At 39.8% G+C, this 24,235-nt stretch overlaps 2 protein-coding genes across 6 annotated transcripts in view; both read left to right on the top strand.

The window, feature by feature from the left end:
• The window catches only part of galnt14 (UDP-N-acetyl-alpha-D-galactosamine:polypeptide N-acetylgalactosaminyltransferase 14 (GalNAc-T14)), a 30,384-nt gene extending 21,391 nt beyond the window's left edge, over positions 1–8,993 (top strand). The window contains exons 14-16 of one of the 3 annotated variants that reach the window (XR_008388231.1): positions 1,471–1,590; positions 2,321–2,584; positions 6,312–8,993. Coding sequence is in view for 2 of the 3 variants with exons in the window: in XM_053646710.1 (XP_053502685.1) it covers positions 1,471–1,764 (294 nt within the window). In the remaining variant the exon portion in view is untranslated. Of the gene's footprint in view, positions 1–1,470; positions 2,090–2,320; positions 2,848–6,311 lie in introns of those variants that run through there. The other 2 variants (XM_053646724.1, XM_053646710.1) reach the window with 2 other exon arrangements.
• A 2,985-nt stretch (positions 8,994–11,978) lies between these two features.
• Positions 11,979–23,412, top strand: angel2 (angel homolog 2 (Drosophila)). Of its 3 annotated transcripts, none has more exons than XM_053646756.1 (9): positions 11,979–12,142; positions 12,530–12,942; positions 13,013–13,221; positions 13,806–13,875; positions 16,969–17,390; positions 18,142–18,250; positions 18,701–18,743; positions 18,950–19,116; positions 20,219–23,412. In XM_053646756.1, exons 2-9 carry the CDS (start codon positions 12,537–12,539, stop codon positions 20,368–20,370), a joined length of 1,578 nt encoding a protein of 525 aa, XP_053502731.1. In that variant the 5' UTR covers positions 11,979–12,142; positions 12,530–12,536; the 3' UTR covers positions 20,371–23,412. The 3 variants fall into 3 exon arrangements, with proteins under 3 accessions (XP_053502731.1, XP_053502721.1, XP_053502712.1); XM_053646746.1 differs by having other exon boundaries at positions 12,527–12,942; XM_053646737.1 differs by having other exon boundaries at positions 11,979–12,942.
• Positions 23,413–24,235: the final 823 nt, after the last annotated feature.

Genomic DNA, 24,235 nt, shown 5'->3' with positions numbered 1-24,235 from the left:
CATACAGTAATCGCTGTCCAAGTCAGTTCCTGCATCCAGGGGAATTTTTGAACTGTCTGGAGAGGCTGGTGGGATGGGCCAGGATGTCTTTTAAGCCTGTGAAATCCATGACATTGGTTTCAAAGAAGAGAAGGGTCTTGAACAAGATCTGTTTCTCAATTTCAGGCTCACAAATACCTACCATCTTGGAGCAGCTAGTGAAGAGTTTGGGGAAAACCTTGAACAACAGCCACAGAGATACCCTATAAGTCAAGAACACCTGCAAAGAGCTGGAGTGGTGGCTGAAGGGGGCAGACAAAACAGGTCTTCCAGGAATGTTCAAGGCTTGAATGCACCAGCAGGACATACCACCAAGGATCCTAAGGCCACTGCTCTTCGACCCACTTGTGGAGGTTAAGTGCATACGCTTTGCAGGGCAGTCTCTTGGTAGAGTATATTCAGTGCAGTTTGGATGCTATCCAGATGAAACACTTGATGTTGACAGAAGGCTTTCCAGACAATTGCACCTCCCTATCTGAGACAATATCCTTGGGCATGTTACTGTACCTGAAAACCTCCCTGAAGATAAATTCCACTGTCTCCATGGCTGTGCAGAGTTGGGAAAAACAATCAATAATGACCAGCGTAGTTCTTAGACCTTGGGATTCAGACATATTCACAGTGAAGTCAAAGGCAATTATGTGACCCGGGATGGTGAGGTATAAGTAATGGTTCTTGTAAACCAGGAGGTAGATAACAGGATGTCATGCATTGTGCACAGGCCTGACAGGATACAATCCAAAACTGTGCAATATTTTTATGTATTTCGAGGTCACCAGAATCTAACAAGACTGTTCACTGGATGCTCAGGTGACCTGAGCTAGGTGATGTGTGGACACATCCTTCGAAAGGTCCTGCATGGTCTGAAGGACAGATGTTTTGTTAAATGATATTCTGGAAGTGTGGTCCTAGTGAATGGTGCAATGATGCTTGTGGGAGAATAGTGATTTGTGTCAAGTTAGAGGGGGTCCTTCATGAATTCAAGACAAAGCATATTAATCTTCATTATTGGATTCTGGACTATAGGTGATGGTGAACTTGAATCAGGTAAGTAAGAGAGCCCGACAAGCTTGGCAGGAGCCTCTTCATCGATTTTAAATATTCAACATTTTGGTGGTCATTGAGAATTCAGAAAGAGTTTTCTGTGCCCTCCAGCCACAGAGAAGAACATTAAATGATATTTTATAAATGACATTTCCCGAACTTGTATGATACCAATATGACCACATATTCCAGGCATTCTGCTGCTTTCCACCTTCACATTCTGTTCTGATTATGATAACCCGGCATTTACTTAAGCCTCTTTCTGCTTAGGAAGATATTCCTGCTCATGCACATGGAAGTAGATAATAACTGGCACTACAGATTTCCTTTGGAGTGTAAACTAATTATAATCAAAAATACATAAAAGAAACAAATGCATCCTTTCAGGAGTGGATCTACACACATGGACAGCAGATTCGCCAGCAGCATGTCTGCCTGTCCGTCTCTACCACATTGCCTGCCTCACAGATCCTACTCGTGCCCTGCAACATCAGCGACAGCAAACAGGTACCACCAACAGTGTCTTCAGGAAAGGCAGTTAGGTTTATTTATGTGTCTACATCTGGATCTGTGAAACACAGGAATTTCAATAATAATGAGTACATTTACATTTATTCATTTAGCAGACGCTTTTATCCAAAGCGACTTACAAATGATTGTAAGAAAATGACTGATACATAATTGTGGCAATAGAGATGATTATCAGAGTGATTTACACTGATCTGCACTATTCCGCTTTTGTTCGGTGATACCTTAATTGGCGGAGTTATTGGCAGAGAATTTAGTCACTGAACAGGATCTAGCATCTAAATTAATTACGTAATTAAGTGTTAATTACCTAATGCTTAAGTTGATGTGATGCACATTTGGTGGTTTCATCAGAAAATGGTTGTCATGGTTGGTTCTGTTTTAGTTTACTATATGAATTAGAAACATTCCCGGGGCAGTGTGGTTCAATGTAGATTTATCATTCAATCACATTATCTGTTTATTTGTGTGTGGACTTTTTTTTTATCATAGTGGGGACCAAATGTCCCCTCAAGAATTGGAATATCTGACAGTTTTAAACCTTTTGGGGACTATTGGCTGGTCCTGACACGGAAAACTACCTTCTCTTTGGTTAGTGTGTTTAGGGATTTATGTGTAGCATAGCATTAATTAGCTGCATTAATTATTATCTAAAACAGATTAGTAAGTTTGTGTTTCTCTCGTCTGTATTTCATTTTCCATCTCCAAGCGCTGGCAGAAAACAGGCACCCACCTGGAGCACCAAGTATCACACTTCTGTCTGGACAGTGAGATGGCTTTGGATGCTGTCTATGGCAGTGGGATTTTGGTGATCAGCCCATGTGAGCTCTCAGTGCAAACACAGAGATGGGAAATGCCTTTTTCTTGATCCTGAGCTTTTCCAGGCCAAAAAGTGAGAGAGGCTCCTGTGTGAAGGGAACTGTAGGGAAGACAACACCAATTGCAGTCACTTCCATTGTCTGAAGCTGAAGAGGTAATGGAGGACTGTCTGTCCAAACACAATAATTATGCATACTATATTATGATAGTATGCATAATGATAATGATGCCCATAATAATGATAATGATGCCTACTTTATTAGGAACATACAGTATCTCACAAAAGTGAGTACACCCCTCACATTTTTGTAAATATTTGATTATATCTTTTCATGTGACAACACTGAAGAAATGACACTTTGCTACAATATAAAGTAGTGAGTGTACAGCTTGTGTAACAGTGTAAATTTGCTGTCCCCTCAAAATAACTCAACACACAGCCATTAATGTCTAAACCACTGGCAACAAAAGTGAGTACACCCCTAAGTGAAAATGTCCAAATTGGGCCCAAAGTGTCAATATTTTGTGTGGCTACCATTATTTTCCAGCACTGCCTTAACCCTCTTGGGCATGGAGTTCACCAGAGCTTCACAGGTCGCCACTGGAGTCCTCTTCCACTCCTCCATGACGATATCATGGAGCTGGTGGATGTTAGAGAAATTGTGCTCCTCCGCCTTACGTTTGAGGATGCCCCACAGATGCTCAATATGGTTTCGGTCTGGAGACATGCTTGGCCAGCCAGTGGTCATCTTGGAGGTGTGTTTGGGTTCGTTATCATGCTGGAATACTGCCCTGCGGCCCAGTCTCCGAAAGGAGGGGATCATGCTCTGCTTCAGTATGTCACAGTACATGTTGGCATTCATGGTTCCCTCAATGAACTGTAGCTCCCCAGTGCTGGCAGCACTCATGCAGCCCCAGACCATGACACTCCCACCACCATGCTTGACTGTAGGCAAGACACAATTGTCTTTGTACTCCTCACCTGGTTGCCGCCACACACGCTTGACACCATCTGAACCAAATAAGTTTATCTTGGTCTCATCAGACCACAGGACATGGTTCCAGTAATCCATGTCCTTAGTCTGTTTGTCTTCAGCAAACTGTTTGCGGGCTTTCTTGTGCATCATCTTTAGAAGAGGCTTCCTTCTGGGATGAAAGCCATGCAGACCAATTTGATGCAGTGTGTGGTGTATGGTCTGAGCACTGACAGGCTGACCCCCCACCCCTTCAATCTCTGCAGCAATGCTGGCAGCACTCATACATCTATTTCCCAAAGACAACCTCTGGATATGACGCTGAGCACGTGCACTCAACTTCTTTGGTCGACCATGGTGAGGCCTGTTCTGAGTGGAACCTGTCCTGTTACACCGCTGTATGGTCTTGGCCACCGTGCTGCAGCTCAGTGTCAGGGTCTTGGCAATCTTCTTATAGCCTAGGCCATCTTTATGTAGAGCAACAATTCTTTTTTCAGAGCCTCAGAGAGTTCTTTGCCATGAGGTGCCATGCTGAACTTCCAGTGACCAGTATGAGGGAGTGTGAGAGCGATGATACCAAATTTAACACACCTGCTCCCCATTCACACCTGAGACCTTGTAACACTAGCAAGTCACATGACACCAGGGAGGGAAAATGGCTAATTGGGCCCAATTTGGACATTTTCATTTAGGGGTGTACTCACTTTTGTTGCCAGCAGTTAAGACATTAATGGCTGTGTGTTGAGTTATTTTGAGGGGACAGCAAATTTACACTGTTACACAAGCTGTACACTCACTACTTTACATTGCAGCAAAGTGTAATTTCTTCAGTGTTGTCACATGAAAAGATATAATCAAATATTTACAAAAATGTGAGGGGTGCACTCACTTTTGTGAGATAATGTATACCTGTTCATTCATGTAGTCATGAGCCAATCATTTGGCAGCAGCACAATAATGATGCATACAATGATGCCTGCTTTATTAGGAACACATATACCTGTTCATTCATGTAGTCATCAGCCAATCATGTGGCAGCAGCACAATGCATAAGATCCAGCAGAAACAGGTAAAGAGCTTCAGTTAATGTTCACATCAAACATCAGAATGGGGAAAAATGTGATCTCAGTGACTTTGACCTCCATGGTTGATCTCCTGGGATTTAAAAAAAAAAAAGATTATACAGAATGATGTGGAAAACAAAAAAACCCCCACAAACATCCATTGAGAGGCAGTTCTTGAGAGGAAATGCCTTGTTGATGAGACAGAGGAGGTCAGAGGAGACACAAAGATGACACGAAGGCTACAGTAACTCAAATAACCAACTTTAGAGCGCTGAAAAGCAACTCAGAATACACGATAACACTTAAAAATACTGTTGTACAACTCATGCAATTATGCAGGAAGTAAGCAGGAATGAAGGAGTAGTTCTTCATTAACACTTATCTTACTCCTGTTCACTACTAAGAACTACCCGTTAATTACTCAGTATGTTAGTAGGAGTTCACTATTAACTAATCAGTAATTACTGAATCTTTCTCCTACAGAACTACTAGCTAACTGTCAAAGGTTAACCTGGCAATACCAGAGGTCCCCATTACCTGAATAGTAGCCCACCCCCCATATACTTATTTCACCTAAGATCAGTCATTTCCTCATTCAGAGATGTTACCAGCCTCAGACCTATGGGAACCTGGGAATGGTATAAACCATGTTTTCCCTAAGTAGAAGAGAAACGGACACAGTTGTTAACGGGTGCAAAGCCCTGGTTATAGATCTGTCTAAATAGATCAATAGATAGATAGATGGACAGATAGCTGGATGGATTGATGGATGGATGGACTTTATTGATCCCCAAGGGGAAATTTGATTGCTATAGCATTAAAGGTCAGCAAAACCTTTCTTATCAACTTGTTGAGGTGCTTGGTGTCTCCTGCAGTTATGCAGCTCCCCCAGCAGACCACACCATAGTAAAGCACGCTGGCCACAATTGACCTGAACTAGAAAAGCCCCAGTAGTTTGCTGCACACATTGATAAATAATTAGTAGTTAAAAGACTGTTCATGAAGATAGAGTAAGTGTTAATGAAGATTGACTTATTTTGTTCCTTATGAGTTGTAGAATAGTATTATAAAGTGTTACCAAACACACAACACATCGAACCTTGAGGCGGATATGCTGCAACAACAGACCACATCAGGTTCCCCTCTTATCAGCGAAGAACAGGAATCTGAGGCTATTGTGTGCACTGGCTCACTGAAACTAGACGACTAATGATGAATCTTGATTTTTGCTGCGACATGCAGATGCTAGGGTCAGAATTTGGCACCAATAGCATGAATTTATGGACCCAACCTGCCTTGTGTTAACACTTCAGGCTGGTGGTTGTGTTATGGTGTGATGAATTGTTTCTTGGCACACAATACAAACTGTGCCCCTTAATACAAATTGACCATAATTTGAATGCCATAACCTAATTCCTTCTGACCACATCCATTATTTTATGGCCCTAATATCCCCATCTCATAATGGCTATGATCCACAGGGTCACAGAGCACAAGTCGTTTTAACTGGTTGATTAAGAGCAGGAATATGCAGCTGACAAATCTACAGCAATTATGTGATTCAATAATGTCAACATGGACCAGAATCTCAAAGGAATGTTTCCATCACCTTATGAAATCCATCCCATAAGCAATTGAGGCTGTTCTGATCTATCTATCTATCTATCTATCTATCTATACACTTTATCATATTATATATTTCATTTTAAATGGATTTAATTCATTTGTGTCTATTAGTCTACACAGTAATCCATAATAACAAAGCAAATTATGTTTTTGAAATTTTTGCAAATGTATGTGTACAGGAAGTTACTTCTGGTAATCCTTTGTTGTTTTCTTTTAGGATCCCTGAAATGTCAAGAAGAACAGAAATGAGCAGCTGGGCACATGTGCAACCCTGAGCTTTAAAATAACTAAGAAGTACAGAAACACACACACACACACACACACACACACACACACAAACACACACACACACAACTGTGAAAAAGTATTTGTCCTCTCCCTGATTTCTTCTACTTTTCATATTTGTCTCACTTATTATTTTCAGATTTTCAAACAAAGAAAACACAAAATAGAATGTACTTACATAACTGTTTAATTTATTGAAGAAAAAAGGTTATCCAACACTAGCTGGCTTTATGTGGTGAAAAAGTAATTGCCCCCTTTGTGACGCAATCAACCAACTAACCAAATTTTATTTGATTTGATCATTTGATTTGATTACTGCCAGACCTGTTGAATCTAAACATCAATATGCACCTTGATGACCCCGAGCCTTTTGGGATAATGTTCTGCGGACTGATGAGTCAAAAGTGGAAATATTTGGAAGACATGTGTCTTGCTACATCTGCCATGAAGCTAACTGAGCATTCCACAATAAGAACATATGAAACATGGTGGTAGTAGTGTGATGGTGTGGGAATGCTTTGCTGCTTCAGGGCAACTTGGCATAATTGATGGAATCATGAATTCTGCTCTCTACCAGACAATCCAGAAGGAGACTGTCCAGGCATGAGTCTGTTATATGAAGCTCAAGCGCAGTAAGGTTAAGCACCAAGACAACGATCTGAAGCACAAGAGCAGGTTCACCACTGAATGTTTCAAAAGCAATAACGTGAAGGTTTTGGGTTGGCCTGGTTAAAATCCTGACTTCAACCCTACTGAGATGCTGTAGCAGGACCTTAAGGAGGCAGTTTGTGCTGAAAAGCTTTCTAATGTGGCTGAATTGAAGCAATTCTGCAAAGTATAGCCAAAATTCCTCCACGGTTACATGAACGATCAGTTATCAGAAGCATTTAGTGCTAAAGGAATTCAGGGAAGGGACAAATACTTTTTCATGGCACTGTGGCATTTACCTAGGTCATCTCAAAGCGTCATGCGGTAAATCTGCTTGTTCCTTGTACTGTATATCATTTAATAAATTGTCTATGATTCTTAATAACAGGGCTACCATATACTTGCGGAATATACTGTTTACATATTGTTGATTACTTTGGACTATGTAGGCTAACAAACACATGCACTTGATATCCAAAAGTATATTTAATTCTGCTTTTGGTGAGAGAGAAGATATTGTTGATAAAGTTTTATTCGCCTCCATATCCAGCAAACAGCATTATAACTTGCCCTAGATCTAAACAGAGGACTAACCACAGTGCTGACCAGGAATGTAGAAGTATTCTGACAAGAATGAGGCTCCTGCTCCATCACGCTGAGCTTCGTCCACTAGAGGTGAAGGAATACGTCTGTTTTAAGGTCATTTCTCTCTACATGCAGAAACATAACAGAAATGGTTAGAAGCTTCACAATTGCAATGGAGGCTTTACTCTGTGGTCCTCCAGCAATCAAGGTACAGCAGTGTCAACCCTAACCTTGTAGTACAGTTGCCCAAGTGACTGGACTATCCAATAATGTATGAACTGGTTTAAATAGCCCTTGTGCATGCTCAGAAGTGTATTGAAGCTGCGACCTGAGAAAAAAGGTATGCATACTGGTTCCAGTGGCAGATGCAGAAGAGGTAGCGCTGAGCACTAGTGGTCTTATTAGTGCTACAGGCTGATAAAACTCTGCACTTAAATGCAAGCGCATGTACCTCAATTAAAATGACCTGAAATTAATAGTTTGTGGTTAGTAGGTTGTTTCCCTAACATGCTGCACAGTTACTCTTCGCCTTTAATGACATAATAATGCCCATAAATGGGTACAGAATTCCTACATGCAACACTAATCAAGCAGTGGTTAGCAGGGAGATAAAGCACTGAAACGCAGTAGATGACTGGTATTGTTAACACAATGAGAAGGCAAGTTGCGACGAGAGCAAGGTGACTTAAACACCGAAGGAATGGTACAAACACACTGCACCACCTGCTGGCAGTAGCTGCTAGGTGATTGGCACTAGGGTGCACTAAATCAGAGATTCTCAACCTTTTGTAACTAAAATCCTCCCAAGCATCCCCGATCATGTGCCATGCCCCCCAACATATTGGAGGAGACCAGGTATAATGATTATCTATTCTATATATTCAATTCAATTAAATTTTATTTGTATAGCGCTTTTAACAATGGACAATGTCTCAAAGCAGCTTTACAGAAACATATAAACACAGGATACAGATTTTAAGTGTGTGAATTTATCCCTAATGAGCAAGCCAGTGGCGACGGTGGCAAGGAAAAACTCCCTAAGATGATATGAGGAGGAAACCTTGAGAAGAGCCAGACTCAGAAGTTAACCCATTCTCATCTGGGTAACAACAGATAGTGTGAAAGTTAAGGAAAGTTCATTATGGTTTTTATATGAAGTCTGTTTTGTTTAATGGATCCACTGTTCACTAAGGCCATAGCAGCAACCATAGTCCCAGCAACCACAGCGAGAATGTCCATGTGGAATTGAGGTCCAAAACCATTTCCATGGTACTTCAAGCGGCACCATCCTCAGCAATCTCCAGGCTGCACTGCTTGGGGTCATCCTCAGTGGCAGAATGTAGCCTCCAGTTGATGGGAGCTCCAGCCAGAGGTAGGGCATCAATGGGATGTGCTGCTCCGGCTCTCAGCCCCTCACTGAACAGAGCAGACGCAGAGGTGTGAGTGCAGCGGGAAAGAAAGACCTCACGCTTGCAGCACAGTAGTGGCGACATTTGGAAAGTCGCTAAGGTTTGTCCAAAAAGTCACTAAATTTGTTGTTAATCCGCTTTAAAATGAAATAAATAAATAAAAAAGTCACTAAAGGGATCTGAAAAGTTGCTACGTTGGCTACACTGGTCTGCACTGACAGCTAGATTAAAGGCAGGCTAAACTCCACCTCTCCCAAGCAAAAAGAAAATACAGAGGGAGAGGGAACGCGGGATTTTTCATTTATGCATATTCTATTTGAAAAGCAATAAAATACACAGAGCACACAAATGATGCCCTGGCTGTGTTTTTTATCTCTTGAAAACAATTTGCGCCCCTCTTCCGATCTCTCTACGCAATGTGCATAATCCAATAGAAATGTTGTGGAAGGACCTGATGCAAGGGTGTAAGTTTGGTATCAATATTGGTAGGGACACCCTGGGAAAAAAAGGGCTGTTTAATGTTGACAACCAACTGGTTTATTAAAATATAACATCTATATTTACATTAAGATCTGTATTTACTAATTTACATTTAAATACAAATTATACAAAGCAACAGATCAAAGACTAAAAGAAAGTCCATCCATCTTCTATATCGCTTATCATTTCTTCAGGGTCACGGGGAAACCTGGAGCCTATCCCAGGGAGCATCGGGCACAAGGCGGGGTACACCCTGGACAGGGTGCCAATCCATCGCAGGGCACAATCACATACACATTCACACACCCATTCATACACTATGGACACTTTGGACATGCCTACCATGCATGTCTTTGGACTGGGGAGGAAACCAGAGTACCCGGAGGAAACCCCCGCAGCACAGGGAGAACATGCAAACAGCACACACAGGACCATGGTGGGAATCGAACCACCGACCCTGGAGGTGTGAGGCAAACGTGCTAACCACTAAGCCACCATGCACCCGACTAAAAGAAAGTAAACTATGATATTACTTGTTAACGGAAAAAAGAAAAAAAAAATGTTTTGCATCCAACATCAACATTCTTCATGATAGTCCTTGGTGTCTATTTAAACAATCCAAACAGCGACTAAAGCTATCTGTGGCATTCTTCCAATTATTGAAACCCTTTGTGCATTAGGCAGGGTCATTCTTTTTTTCCAAAGTGGTCTTTTTATGGTGTATGCTTTGACACACTCAAAACAAAGAACCTTTTTCAGTGTTGGACTGTAGTGAAGCCATGAATACTGACTGTACCAGTTCGCCTGAAACCGCAAAATCTTGTTTGGAAGTTGCTGTACTTCGATGAATTTTGGATCAGGCTGGTATGGCTTATTCCCCATCTCCATGACACTGCTACACTGACGTCAGGATCATCCTCACTCACACTGACTGTCTCTTAAAGAGAAAACTAAGCTTAACCTGGTCTGTATCAACATTTGCAAAATATTCTTTTGCATCCTGTTTTATAATAACTTGCAACCAAGTTAAAATAGGTAGACTATGGTACTTACAATACATGTAAATCGGTCATTTACAATTAATCCATAATAGCATATGAAGAGTTCATTTGCAAAAACAGATATCCACCATTTTAATTCATTTTCATAAATCATTTTTTTTTAAATTGTGTATTCCAAGTAATACAAATCAAGCTGCAATTGGGTTGTACATTTATTTTCACTTAATTAAAACAACCCAACTGCAGTTTGATTGATATTACCTGGAATGCGCAATAAAAAAAACATGATTTTTAAATATTCATAAGAATGGAGATATCTGTTTTTGCAAATTAACTCTTCATATAGGCCTATGTTTAATCGCAGTATCATTTTAGGACCTCACCTGAAGCCCTGAAGGTCCAGCTGCTTCTCCCTCAACCTGCTCTACGGCATCTTTAGGCCTACTTGATTTCTGAGTTTCCTATGTGTAATAAAATTATGCATTGGTGAAGATACATAAACATATAGTAAAACTTTGGATCCCATTTATTTTTGAGGGAAATGTTAATATTGAGTGAATAGGATCTTATTCATCAAGCGGTATTGATGTAAGATTTTTTTCAAAACAAACTCATGACCAATATGTTGACTTTCAAAGGTTATACTGTATATTTGCTGAACATCCTAAAGACTGACTTTAATGGTGATGTCTCCCTACAATTCCAAAATATAATTTATAATTAGGACCTCACCTGAAACCCTGAAGACACAGCTGTTTCATCCTGCTCTACTTCAGCCTGCTGCTGTGTTTCCTGCATACAAACTCATTCATTAAATGATGACATTTTCATGGGATTTCTAGACTAAAATTCATCTCAACATAATTTCGTATATGCACCTATTTTATGTTCCAGCTTGCAGCCAGGGTTAGCTTGCTAGTTAACACGGTTAACTAACATCAGTTGACATTACTTTCCGCAGTGCAAGGCTGGTGACATTTGTACGGACATGTCCCTACCGTCCATATGCAAACCTACGCAGTTCATGTGAGGAAACCCACCAACATCCCAGAGTTGATGCTGTTCCGTACTGAGGAATGGGATTAAATTCCTCCAGACTGATGCTCATGACAGTCACGGATATGTATTATTGGCTCATTTTCCTCAATAAATAAATGACCAAGTGTAATAAATTTTGTCTCATCTGTTTAACTGGGTTCTCTTTATTTACTTTTAGGACTTGTGTGAAAATCTGATGATGTTTGAGGTCATATTCATGCAGATATGTCGAAAGTTCTAAAGGGTTCACAAACTTTCAAGCACCACTTGAAAGGTGTTAAGGTGTTAAATATTTCCTGGATGTTACCTAAATTTCTGACCGAGGTGAAATCCGACCGAGGAAGCGCCCTCGCGCGTGGAGCTCACGCAACGTCTCGTTCTCTTCTCAGGGAACAGGGTTACGTGCGTACTCGGGCCTCCGTAGTGACGTCATTTTTAAGGGACTCGCTAATGTTTTGTTACGATTAGCTGATGTCTCCGTTACCCGTTAAACTTGGGTGAATTACGCTTTAATAGTATGAGATATCGTTAGCTTATTCTGAGGACTTTTTTTTGTATCGACGCCCGAGTGTAAAATATGCCAGTCCAACTACAACCCCGAAGTAAGCCATGCTAGCTAGCTAACAGCGCTTGTTGGTAACTAGCGCCTCTGAGCTGCTCTTTCCTCTCTGCATTGCCTCTCTGCGGTCTGTGTTACTTCTGCCTGCTTTCAACTAGCTAGTCAGGTCCTGTCCTTGTAGTGTTTGTGGCCGAGTCTTAGGTAACGTTCGCTGCCTTTATTGTAACTAGAGTTATTCAGCAAGCAAAGCAAAGTCGCTAAGTTGTGACGTTGCCAAGCTACATATGTGTTTCATTGTATGAACGCTGCATTTTTCCGAAGACTGTGACTTCACCTCACAGCACACTGTGGCGTGATGTACCTATACATTCCTTTTAAAAGTGTTTTTAGTTAATTGACTAAGTGAGGTCGATCTCTTCTGTCTTAGCAGTAAACCCATGTTTGTCCGACCCTTGAGTACAGTGGGCTCTGCTCCAGCTGTTGCTGCTGCTTGGAAACAGTGGTACTGGAGAAATACATTTCCACTCATCATCACCAGAAACCCCTTCACTTCCCCTAGACCCCCCTGTACTTTCACCTGGACTGATTTGCACAGGAGTGATCACCCAAGACACCTCCATCTGTCTCCTGTCCTGATGAAGCACCCTGACACAGAGCCTCCTGTTAAAAGGAGAAAGAGCTCGGAGTGTGAGCACTCAGGTGAAGGTGCACAGCCCAGCCCTAAACGCTCAGCTTCAGGAGAGAGACGAGAGCCCAGTCCTGCATGGCTGCACAACATCACAGATGCACCGCTTCCTTCTGGGAAACTTTCCCCAAGCCTGGATAGTACAAGGATTAAAACAGGTGATGATGCAGTAGAACATGTACATTAGTGCCTTGTATTAATTATTAATATTAATTGATTCTCTTACAGAGTTAAAGAGGCAGTGGGAAGAGCTTACCGAGAGCTGTGCAAGCACAAGTTTTGGAACCTTCGAGTTCTCAGTGATGTCCTACAATATTCTCTCTCAAGAACTACTTCTCAGCAATGCTTACCTTTACAAACACTGTAACCCTCGTGTGTTGGAGTGGCGCCATCGATTCACCAACCTCATCAACGAGCTGGAGCAACACGCCGCAGATGTGAGGGACTTGTGTATTTCAGCCGCCACAATGAGCTCCACTTTCTCATGCCCTTTAAACATGATATAAAGGGAATGTAAATGCAACATAAAGGGAATTTAAAGTGGGTGTAAAAGGAACTTAAAGGGAGTATAAAGGGAACGTAAAGGGAGCGCAAAGGGATTGTAAAGGGAACATAAAGGCAGCGTAAAGGGAGTGTAAAGGGCACATAAAGGGGCCGTAAAGGGAACATAAAGGTATTGTAAAGGGAATGTAAACACAGTGTAAAGGGAGCCTAAAGGGATCCTGTTAAACCCAGTGGTGCAGATGGAATGACCAAGATAGATTGGTCATTAGCACCAGTTGTTTTATTTGCTTATAATTTGTATGGAATTTCATCTGTACACTAACACTTTGTTGTTGTTGAATATCTACAGGTTAATTAACTACACCATGCAACTTGCATTTTGAAAGAGCACATTATAGTTTACATAATGGATGACCGAATCCTTTATTGTGACTTTAGGCCTTGTGTTTTTGTGTGTGTAATACATCTTCAGTAGGCTTTGTGTGGTTAAGTGTTTAAAATACATTTGTCTCCATAGATAATGTGTCTTCAGGAGGTGCAAGAGGATCATTATCGCAAGCAGATCAAACCCAGTCTAGAACAACTAGGTAACATATATTTAACATGGATTTAACTGGGTTAATTAATGCTGCTCGGGTGTTTAATGTTGAACTTGATTTTAAATGTGCATAAGGAAGATCTCTAATGGTTAGGTGGGTTTGACACTTGAATGATTCCTGTTCACGAAGGTCCGCCTCCAGGCTCTGCTGTGGCCCATAAAGATTTTAGTATATGATTGACAGGAGGCAAATCCAAACACGAACATTATTTTTTAAATTAATCGTGTTCTGCATATCTTCTGTGTTATTTGTACACATAAGGAATTTTTAAAAAAATGACTATTGCACCTTTAAGCCAATAGAAATAAAGCCTGTTAGTGAAAGTATAATTATGATATACACACACAGTCATGTGAAAAAATAAGTACACCCCATGGAAATTGTTGGTTTTTTGAGTGAATATTTGATCATCTTTCAGTTGATGTACTTGAAGAAAACTACAGGGACAATTAGCTTTTTCAATCATTTATTCAACAAAAATAGCAATAGAGGTGATATTCTTCTGTGGAAAAAGTAAATACACCCTTGGCCTGAGAAGCTAGTATAGCTAGCTAGTTTAGCAGAAGTAACTTCTTGTAGGCGTTTTGCGTAATCGTCCACCAGTCTCTGAAATCGGCTTGCTGGAATTTCTGACCACTCTTCCCTGCAGTATTCTTTCAGTTGCAAGATGTTTGATGGTTTTCTTGCATGTACTACCCTTTTCAAATCCTTCCGCAACATTTCAATGAGATTCAAATCTGGGCTTTGACTAGGATATTCCATAACCCTCAATTTCTTTTTTTTTGAGCCTTTCTTGGTGGATTTGCTAGTGTGCTTAGGATAATCATCCTGTTTAAAGGTCCACTTTTGATTCAAGTTCAACTGTCGGACAGATGGCCTCACATTATCTTCAAGCATTGTTTGATCTGATGCAGAATTCATAATGGAATCGATGAATGCAAGCTCTCTAGTCCCTGAGGCAGCAAAGCAACCCCAATCCATAACATTTCCACCACTGTGCTTCACAGTTGGTATGAGGTGTTTCTCCTGAAAAGCTGTCTTTGGTCTGCAGTAAACATGTCAGCTGTTACAGTGGCTAATCAACTCTGGTTTTGATTCTGTTCAGAGCACATTATTCCAAAAGGCCTGGTCTTTGCCTATATGGTCATTGGCAAAATGTAGTCTTGCAGATCTTTTTAAGTCCCTTCCCAGACGCATAGGCATCCACAACCATTTTTTTCCGAAGGCCTTAAAGAACTCTTTAGATGTTGGCATGATGACACCACACACCTCAATAGCAAAGGGAACACCAGACACTAGATATAAGAGGGATATAAATAAGACAGGTTCCACCTGCACTCCCTAAGCAGGTTCTAATCATTCGCACCCAAACCTGAACACCTGATTCTAATTTTATGAACACATCAACATTTTTTTCAGTAAATATATTTCCAGTGAGGCTGTTCACATGAAATTTTCACCAGACTGTGGTATTAACTCAAGAAAGCCATACATATAAAGAAACCCAAACATTAAAGTACATAAATGAAGTTATGTGTAATAAAGAGGAATGACACAGGAAAAAAGTATTGAACACGCTAACTGAAATTTATTTAATACTTAGTGGAGAAGCCTTTGTTTGTAATGACAGCTTCAAGACGATTCCTGTATGAAGAAATTAATTGGCTGCAGTATTCAGGTGTGATTTTGGCCCATTCTTCTAAACATATTATCTTTAAATCTTGTTCAATTGGATTCTAGTCAGGTGATTGACTGGGCCATTCTAACACCCTGGTCTGCAGTTATATAGTGCTTTTATCCAAAGCTTTACATTGTGTCTCAATTCACCCATTCACATACACACACACACCAATGGTGGCCGAGCTGCCATGCAAGGCACTAACTTGCCATCGGGAGCAACTTGGGGTTCTTTCCCAAGGATGCGTGGGCCGGGAATCGAACCACCAACCCTATGATTAGTGGACAACCCACTCTACCACCTAAGCCACAGCTGCCCTACCTTGCCCCACCTTGGTGGATGGCAGCAGATTCTTCTCAAGAATCTTCCAATAAAGGGCTCCATTAATCATTCTATCAATGATATGAAGTCAGCCAGTACCATGTGATGAAAAACAGCCCACACCATGATGCTTCCACCTCCAAACTTCACTGTTGGTATAGTGTTTTAAGGGTGATGTGCAGTGCCATTTCTTCTCCAAACATGGTGTGTAGTATGACAGCCAAGAAGTTAAATTTTGCTCTTGTCTGACCAGACTACACTCTCCCAGTATTTCATAGGCTTGTCCAAATGAGTTGTAGCAAACTTTAAACGAGCTTCGTCATGCCTTTTCTTTAGTAATGGAGTATTGCGGTGTGAGCGTGAGCAGTGAAATGTATTGCTTATTGTTTTCTCTGTGACGGTGGCACCTGCTGCCTCCAAGTGTTTCTGGAGCTCTTTCTGAGTGGTCCTTGGCTCTTGGGCTACTCTTCTGACTATTTTTCGGATTCCCTGGTCAGAAAACTTGCGAGGAGCTCCTGTGCGTGGCCGCTTGATGACGGAGTGATGTTGCTTCCACTTGAGTATAATGGCCCCACTGGTGCTTACTGGAAGATTCAGAAGTTTTTTAATACGTCTGTATCCGATTCCATCAATATGTTTCGCAACAATAAGGTTGCGAAGGTCTTGGGAGAGCTCTTTGCTTTTACCCATCATGAGATGTTTATTGTGTGACACCTTGGTAACGAAAAGCCTTTTTATAGAGCATCAGTTTACTAAACCAGCTGATATTAATTTGCACAGGTTCCTTGCCTTACCTTGCCTTGGAGAACTGCCTTTTCTTAGCATGTACAAGACTTTTTCCTATGTGTCATTCCACTTTATTACACATGACTTTATTTATGGACTTTAATGTTGTGAATTCTTTATATTTCCGGATTTCTTGAGTTAATGCTGGTGAAAATGTCATGGGAATAGCCTCATAGGAAATATATTTACTGAAAGCAATGTTGACGTGTCCAATGCTTATTTCCCCCACCCTGTGTGTGTGTGTGTGTATAATCCTAGTTTTTTCCTTGAACTTGCATCCTTTCCCTCCTTTGCAGGCTACCACTGTGAGTACAAACGCCGGACTGGCCACAAGCTTGATGGCTGTATGGTAGGTTTTAAGAAATCTCGCTTCACACTCTTCTCCTCTCACCCTGTGGAGTTTTTCCGCCAAGGAATCCCGATCCTAGACCGGGATAATGTGGGACTGATTGTGGTGCTGAAGCCCTTGGGGGCGTCAGGCTCCGAATGCAACGTCTGCGTGGTCACCACTCACCTGCTGTACAACCCACGGCGTGGTGACATCAAGCTAGCACAGCTGTCATTACTGCTAGCTGAGATCAGTCGCGTAGCACAGCAGGACGACGGTACGACCTGCCCGATACTGCTGTGTGGGGACTTTAACTCAGTGCCCGCGAGTCCCCTCTACGCCTTTATTACAGACAGCAAGCTGGAGTACGCAGGCATGCCCATCGGGAAGGTGAGAGGCACCATCAGGTGTACAATATACACTGTGTTCACTCTACACTAACGTTATAAAGGTGTTAAACACTTTGCTTCTAATGAGTCTTCTTAAATGAGTGATGATGAATCTATAAGAACGTAAAGGGAGTTTAAAGGGAACGTAAAGTGACTGTAAAGGGAACATGAATGGAATGTAAACTGACTGTAAAGGGAGCGTAAACTGACTATAAAGGGAACGTAAAATGACTGTAAAGGGAGTGTAACGGGGAAAAAATGAGTGTAAAGGGAACATAAAATGACTGTAAAGGGAGCATAAATTGACCTTAAACAGAGTATAAAGTGACTGTAAATGGAGCATAAAGTTATTGCAAAGGGAGTGTAAAGGAAACATAAAGTTACTGTAAAGTGAGCGTAAAGAGAATGTTGTAAAGGGAATCCTGTTGAACCCATATGGTGCAGGTGGAAGGACCAAGATGATGTGACATAAACTCACAGAAGCATTTTTGCTCAGTTTGGAACATGTTTTTGGATGTAATAAAGGGACCTTAGAGTGTGTATGATGAGTGCCTTTTTTTGTTCCCTTGTTGATAAAAAGCTTATAAAAGATGATATTTTCCATTTAATCCTTTTACAAACTTTTTTGCTCATCTTGCATAAACCGTACTCACTCAGGAGCATTTCAAGCTCAAATTGGCACATACTTGGCAGATACTTCTGTCTCCTAACACCTGACTTCCTCTCACTCACATTTCCTCTTCCTGTTGCAGGTATCAGGACAGGAAGAAAGCCCTCGAGGGCAGCGACTCCTCACATCACCCCTTTGGCCCCCCAGCCTTGGCATCTCCCCGCTGTGCCAGTATGAAGGCCAAACTAACGGTGTGACCCATCACGCTTTATTACTAAAGGCTTGTTGCTGAGGCAGTGTCATTTATTATTCTCATATGAATTTACTGGTGTATTACTTACTTACTCACTTACTAACGTAAACCCAGTGGGACAAAACCATAAAAAGACATGTACTGTTTTTTTTACGGTGTGTACAAGGAGTGATCTTTGCTGTTCTCTCACTGAGTAGTGTAGCACAATAATGCATTTTAACAGCCTGTTAGTGAAATACGATGTGCCCCAGTTTATTGTGATATCACGACATGTATCTTACACCTAACGTCAGTCATTTATGTACAGTTTATCCCAGTGTGACTTATTAAATAGTGCATGATTTATCCAGCATACCTACAGAGATTCTGAAAATTTGGTGGTTTAGAACGTCAAGCCAAAATATCTCCGATATACTAAACTGGACTCATTGTTTGGTCTCCATAACAGAACCTGATATAAAGGAATCAAAGCAAAGTGGTTCAAAAAAATGGTAAGTTCTGTTTAATTAAACCTTATTTCCTGCATTTAAAGAACAGTTTGGTTGTTAAAGAATTGTGAAAGCCAGTCTGATACTGCAGTGCTTCATGGCTTTGTTTATCTGAAATGTCTTAATCGTGTGAGTCCTGTTAGCACATTACTGCTTTACACAATGATGATGGGTCTTGGGAATGATTTCCTCTCTTTACCTTTTACCAGCTTGAACAAACCTAGCATTGAACATGGTTTTAAGCTGACCTCGGTGTACTCTCACTACCTAAAAGAGAGCGGTCATCGTGAAATCACCACCTACCACTCACGCACAGCCATTACTGTCGATTACATCTTCTATTCACCAGCGCAGAGGGAAGAGTCAGGCTGGACAGGTGAGATTTGTGTGTGTGTGTTTAATAGGTTTATCTTTGCTCAGGCCACATACACATGTAGTCTCTTATTAAAGGCATTTTCTTGTTTTTTTGTAAAGTGCATGGGTTGTTTTTAAAGGTGCTGCAAAATGACATTTCATAAATATATACATTAGTTTCAGCCCAACCACGTTACTGCTCTGCTCTTGTTTGGATGTTGTCACTTCACACTGCTGAGCGTGTTTACGTGTTTACATACAGGATTTTATTTAATCAGACATGAGACGAGGCATAACTGGTATAAACGCTGATGCAGACAGTTTCTGTCCAACTAATTTTTTAATCTTCTGCATTAAAATATACCCACTTTTTTTCAGTCTTTTATCTGTTAGTCATTTTTATTTATTAAAAAAGTCCAAATATATCATGTGGTGCGACTGTCTGGCCATTAGTGCAGTTCTTTAAAAAAAAAAAAGAATTGGAAATTACTCTAAATGCTTTAATAAATATAATTATAAATTATAGATGATGCATTTGTAAATTGTTTTGCATTTATAGCTCTTGCATAATTCGCTAAAGTGAAACCAAAGGTTTTTTTTTTTAAATATCTGTTGCAACCATAAAGAAATGAACATTTGCATGCATGTTTTTCTACAGATGTTACTGTACTTGTAATACGTTTTCAAAATTCAGAGCATATTAAAGAAAATATTTTATTTAGAGGTAAAATCGTCGGTCGCACCACATGTTCGTTGTTAAGCCCAGGGCAAATTTATGTTGAAGAAAAAGTGCTAAACTGACTCAATTGCATGTTTTTATATAAATATGTTTACACGCCAAGTTTCAACAATTGCCAAATATATACTTGAATTTAAATGTCCATGACTAATAAAATTATTATTACATATAATTGCTGCAGTTTTATGAGCAAGATCTAATGGATTACATTACATTTTGTTAATGCATTTCTTCCATAGTTGTAAGTTAATGTATCCGCTAGCTAAAAGCACATTAAATACAGAAGCAGTGTGTAGAAAGCTGTAACTTTAGCGATCGTGCTGCACACTTTAATGCAGTGCTTGTCTGGACACCAGTTAACCACAGAGCTGTGTTTTGTTCCCAGAATGCAGCGCTGCACCACAGCGAGGCCTACAGCTGCTTTCCAGGTTGACCCTGGTCAGCGAAGCCGAGCTGAGAGAAGTGAAAGGCCTGCCCAATCAGTGCCACTCATCTGACCACCTCCCTCTCGTTGCCCGGTTCCGTCTGCACTCCTGAGCTGCTCGTCTGTCTGATGTTGTGTCGAATTTGTATATTGAGTTTCAGGATTTACACATTAACCTAAAAGTGATTGTTCAGTTGTTTTAGGCTTGATGATGATTAATTAGATCTCTGGAACGTTGTTATTCCTGCGGTTTCTAAGTGAAGTTGATCATTTTAGGTACATCACCCATGATGATGTGCAAACTGCGATGAGTTTACAAAACGGGTTCTACACCAGCAAAACTGGATTCCTTTACCCTCACCTGCATTGCATGATGTATAGATTTGCTCTTAATTGGGATTTTTAAGACTGCCATGTACTCATATCTGATTTTATTGAAGTTTTACTTTTAATTTATTAAGCATGAAGTCCAAGCTCGTTTCTTATGTTTTGTTTTTGGAGCACTGCTGAATACCATCCTGGATCTTCGAATTGTCTATAAGGGTAAATACTCAAGACTTTATTTTACGCATTTATTTAATGAAACTCCGCAGAACACGAATCGTGTGAAAGGGACCTCACCACATTCGATGTAAATAAAGTGCTTTAAAGTTATACATAATCAGCTTAAACTGTATGTAGTCTCAGTTTTCATCCTTCTTTGAAGACTAATATTTTTCTGCCAGATATGCCCCAGAACCTCACAATGGCAATAAAATTGATAACACATTATCAATATTTGATATTTTCTACAGTATGGAATAATAGGCAATGTGTCTATAATTTGTATTATTTTACTATTTTCTAATCCATTATAGCATTCAAATATATATTGAAGTCGAGTATATTATTTGGAGTCCTAATGTACGTTAAATTATAAGTTTATGAAACATAAATTTCATCTTTTTCATTTGGTGCATTTCAAGTCAGATATTTTATAATAAACATTTGGATCACATGTGAATCAAGACTCCACCTTTAATTAAATTCAATTAAATCCCTTGCCCAGCTTTACTCCATCCCTTACAGTCGTGTTCATTACATCCTGATAAGATCTGTGATCCATCAGTGCTGGTTATTTGAACTGTGTTCCATATGACCTGTAAAGACCAGCACTGATGTCAAGCTGAATGTGATGCTGATGGGTGATAGTGTTCTATCACATCTAGTTTAATCTCTAGCCACACATTTGTCCTGTGACAGAAACCACTGAGATGTTATGTGTATGTAAATGGTTTTGGTAATTGCGCAGGCTTTATTTATTAAAAAAACAACAAAGTAAGAATAATTACATCTGTTTTTGTGGTTTGATTAAATAATTTAAAATAATTACATTTTTCATAATTAATATAGTATTAACTACCAGGGAACAAAGAAGAATTCAAAACAAAACATTGTTTTATTACAACATACTACAGTTAATATAATTACATTATGAGGAGGAAATGCACCTTTAAATGTCTTTACGTTTAAATTGAAAAAATATATATATAAAAAGTGTGCAATTTTCTTTTTTCTTCAAATTTTTCATTTATGAACATGTAAATAATCTTTCCCTTGATTAATGTATTTGATTACAGTGTACATAGTGAGACAATATGTAATAACAAATATGATAATCATGCCTAGAAATAGTAAATAATATTGACAAATATATACCCTGCCCCAGGGGGATTTTTTTTAACACCAATTAGTGATAGTGTGTACCACTGTTGTGCTACAGTGATTTAACTGCAGTTTATAAAATCTTTCAACTAGAATTTTATTTCAAAATAATTTTTAAACACATGTTCAGCAGATTCTGATGTATTTGCATCAACCAGCAGCTCAGTGACAAAATGCAAAACCCAACGCAATTTGTGATGTCATAAGTTGTTAATTACTAATACATCAAATGAAAAGATCATAATCCAGCATACGCTTCTTTATACAATCTCAATCTGTAATCTCACTAAAACCTCAGATTTGGGGATTGTTAGATCACATAAAGATCAGAGACGTTCTCTACTGTAAAGTTAGGAACATTTGCAGTGCTTCTACGAGTCAAAATGGCATCCTTTAAGTATCTGATCAAGTAGTGCACCAGGATTTTCTTTTAATGCGATGGACAACAAAACACACACATGCAATGAATGTACAAGTCATTTTCTTTTTGTTATTAATTGCTACTGTTTGGATATACAGCAGAGTTCTGCGGCTCTGTGCTCAGTGTGTGATCTGTGTATTTATGGCAGCTTAGTAAATAAAAGCGTATTTCTTTTGGAGCTCAGTAAGCAGTGTTTAAGTCAGGATTCTTGAATAAACCACTGATCAACCAAATCCCTGAATAGTGTGCCTCCTATCTGTAATGAACATAATCCTTTCCCACGAAGCAGGGTTGCCAGATTTGCACATGATGTCTGCATATTGCAGATACTCCACTTATTTGTTTGTTTGTTTGTATCTGTAGTCGAATTCACATTTTCTGTTCAATCTCAATAGTTACAACCGTCAGACACAGAGGTCTTCTTTTGCATAACATTAATAAGCTTAATACACTTCATGGCCTGTGACAAAAGCCAGAATTGTAAATACTGTTGAAGTGCCACTGTTTTGTTGTTGTTGTTGTTGCTGTTGTTGTTGTTTTAAAGTACCTATGGATTCTCAGTTTATACAAATCTTTATAAAAAAAAGACCTGTTCAACAGATGACGCTAACATGTCATTCCCATTTTAATGTATTTGCACAAACATGCAGTCCATCAACATAACAAAATTCAGTATGTATGTTTTTTACATGTATCAGTCATGTAAAAAATAAAAATAAAATAACGCCAATAAAATTACATGTGCAGCCTTGTTAATGGACTATGGAATTGGAGAAATGAACTGGCTTTGTAATAAAAGCCAGAATGGCCAGTTATGTCAGGGTGTCAAAAAAAAAAGTACCTTTTGATTCTATTCATACAAATGTTTGGGACCTGCTCAATGTCGTGCTAATGCAATCATGCCAGTTTTAATGGGTTCTTTTCTCCACAGCTCAGTAACATATACAGTTCAAAAGTCAACAGGATTTGTGTTATTTTCTATTATGTACAGGTGCTATATTACATTACACCACAAGATGGCAGCATCAAATTAAACACGCACCTTAATTCCAGTCCACATTTCAGATGTTCGTTTATTAAAATAATTCATTCAAAGTCACAATACTAGAACATTTAGCTGACTATCAGTCAGATTTCTTGTAATATATTGATGTTTGGTCTGTCTGTGGTGCTGTATGACATTTTAGCATATTTCAAACGTCTCAGTGTTTTGATTGATTGATTGATTAATTGATACGTATGTGTGAATTTTCCTTCTGCAGCAGTTACAGATTTGGGTTTTGAGTCTCGGATGTGTCTCTGTGAGCTTTGAGCTTTGGTGAACTGTCATACCACAGATTTTCATTTGGATTTAAGTCTGGTCTTTGACTCACCAATCCAAAACACGAAGCTTCTTTTTAAAATGTATTTATTTATTTATATTTAAATTCAATTCCTTTATAGCTTTGTTTTTTTGGACCATATATTTTCACCTTAAATGCAGACATCTGGCTGACTGGAACAGGTTCTTCACAACAACTTGCTTCTATTTGGTTTCCAAATGTAAATGCCATAAACAGCCCAGCACACCGATAACACCATTCCTACCATCAAGCATGGTGGTGGTAGCATCATACACTAGGGCTGCTTTTCAGCAGAAGGAACTGGAAATCTTGTAAGCAAGTATGCTTCTATTTCCATCAATGTTCAATATGGCAACAAGATTTCCAGTTCCTTCTGCTGAAAAGCAGCCCTAGTGTATGATGCTACCACCACCATGCTTGATGGTAGGAATGGTGTTATCGGTGTGCTGGGCTGTATTTGGCATTTACATTTGGAATCTGTTGCTGTTAATTCTCAATATGAAGTCACTG

This window comes from Ictalurus furcatus, chromosome 2 (genome assembly GCF_023375685.1).
Source record: "Ictalurus furcatus strain D&B chromosome 2, Billie_1.0, whole genome shotgun sequence".
In the NCBI taxonomy this organism is placed as follows: Eukaryota; Metazoa; Chordata; class Actinopteri; order Siluriformes; family Ictaluridae; genus Ictalurus; species Ictalurus furcatus.
This window is presented reverse-complemented; position numbering and strand designations above follow the sequence as displayed.

Bases quoted from the DNA above. Each gene is read 5' to 3' on its own strand.
- angel2 (XM_053646756.1), top strand. From the start codon at position 12,537: ATGTTTGTCCGACCCTTGAGTACAGTGGGCTCTGCTCCAGCTGTTGCT. The intron at 12,943-13,012 runs GTGATGATGCAG...ATTCTCTTACAG, and splicing joins TAGTACAAGGATTAAAACAG to AGTTAAAGAGGCAGTGGGAA. The intron at 18,251-18,700 runs GTGTGACCCATC...TCTCCATAACAG, and splicing joins GTATGAAGGCCAAACTAACG to AACCTGATATAAAGGAATCA.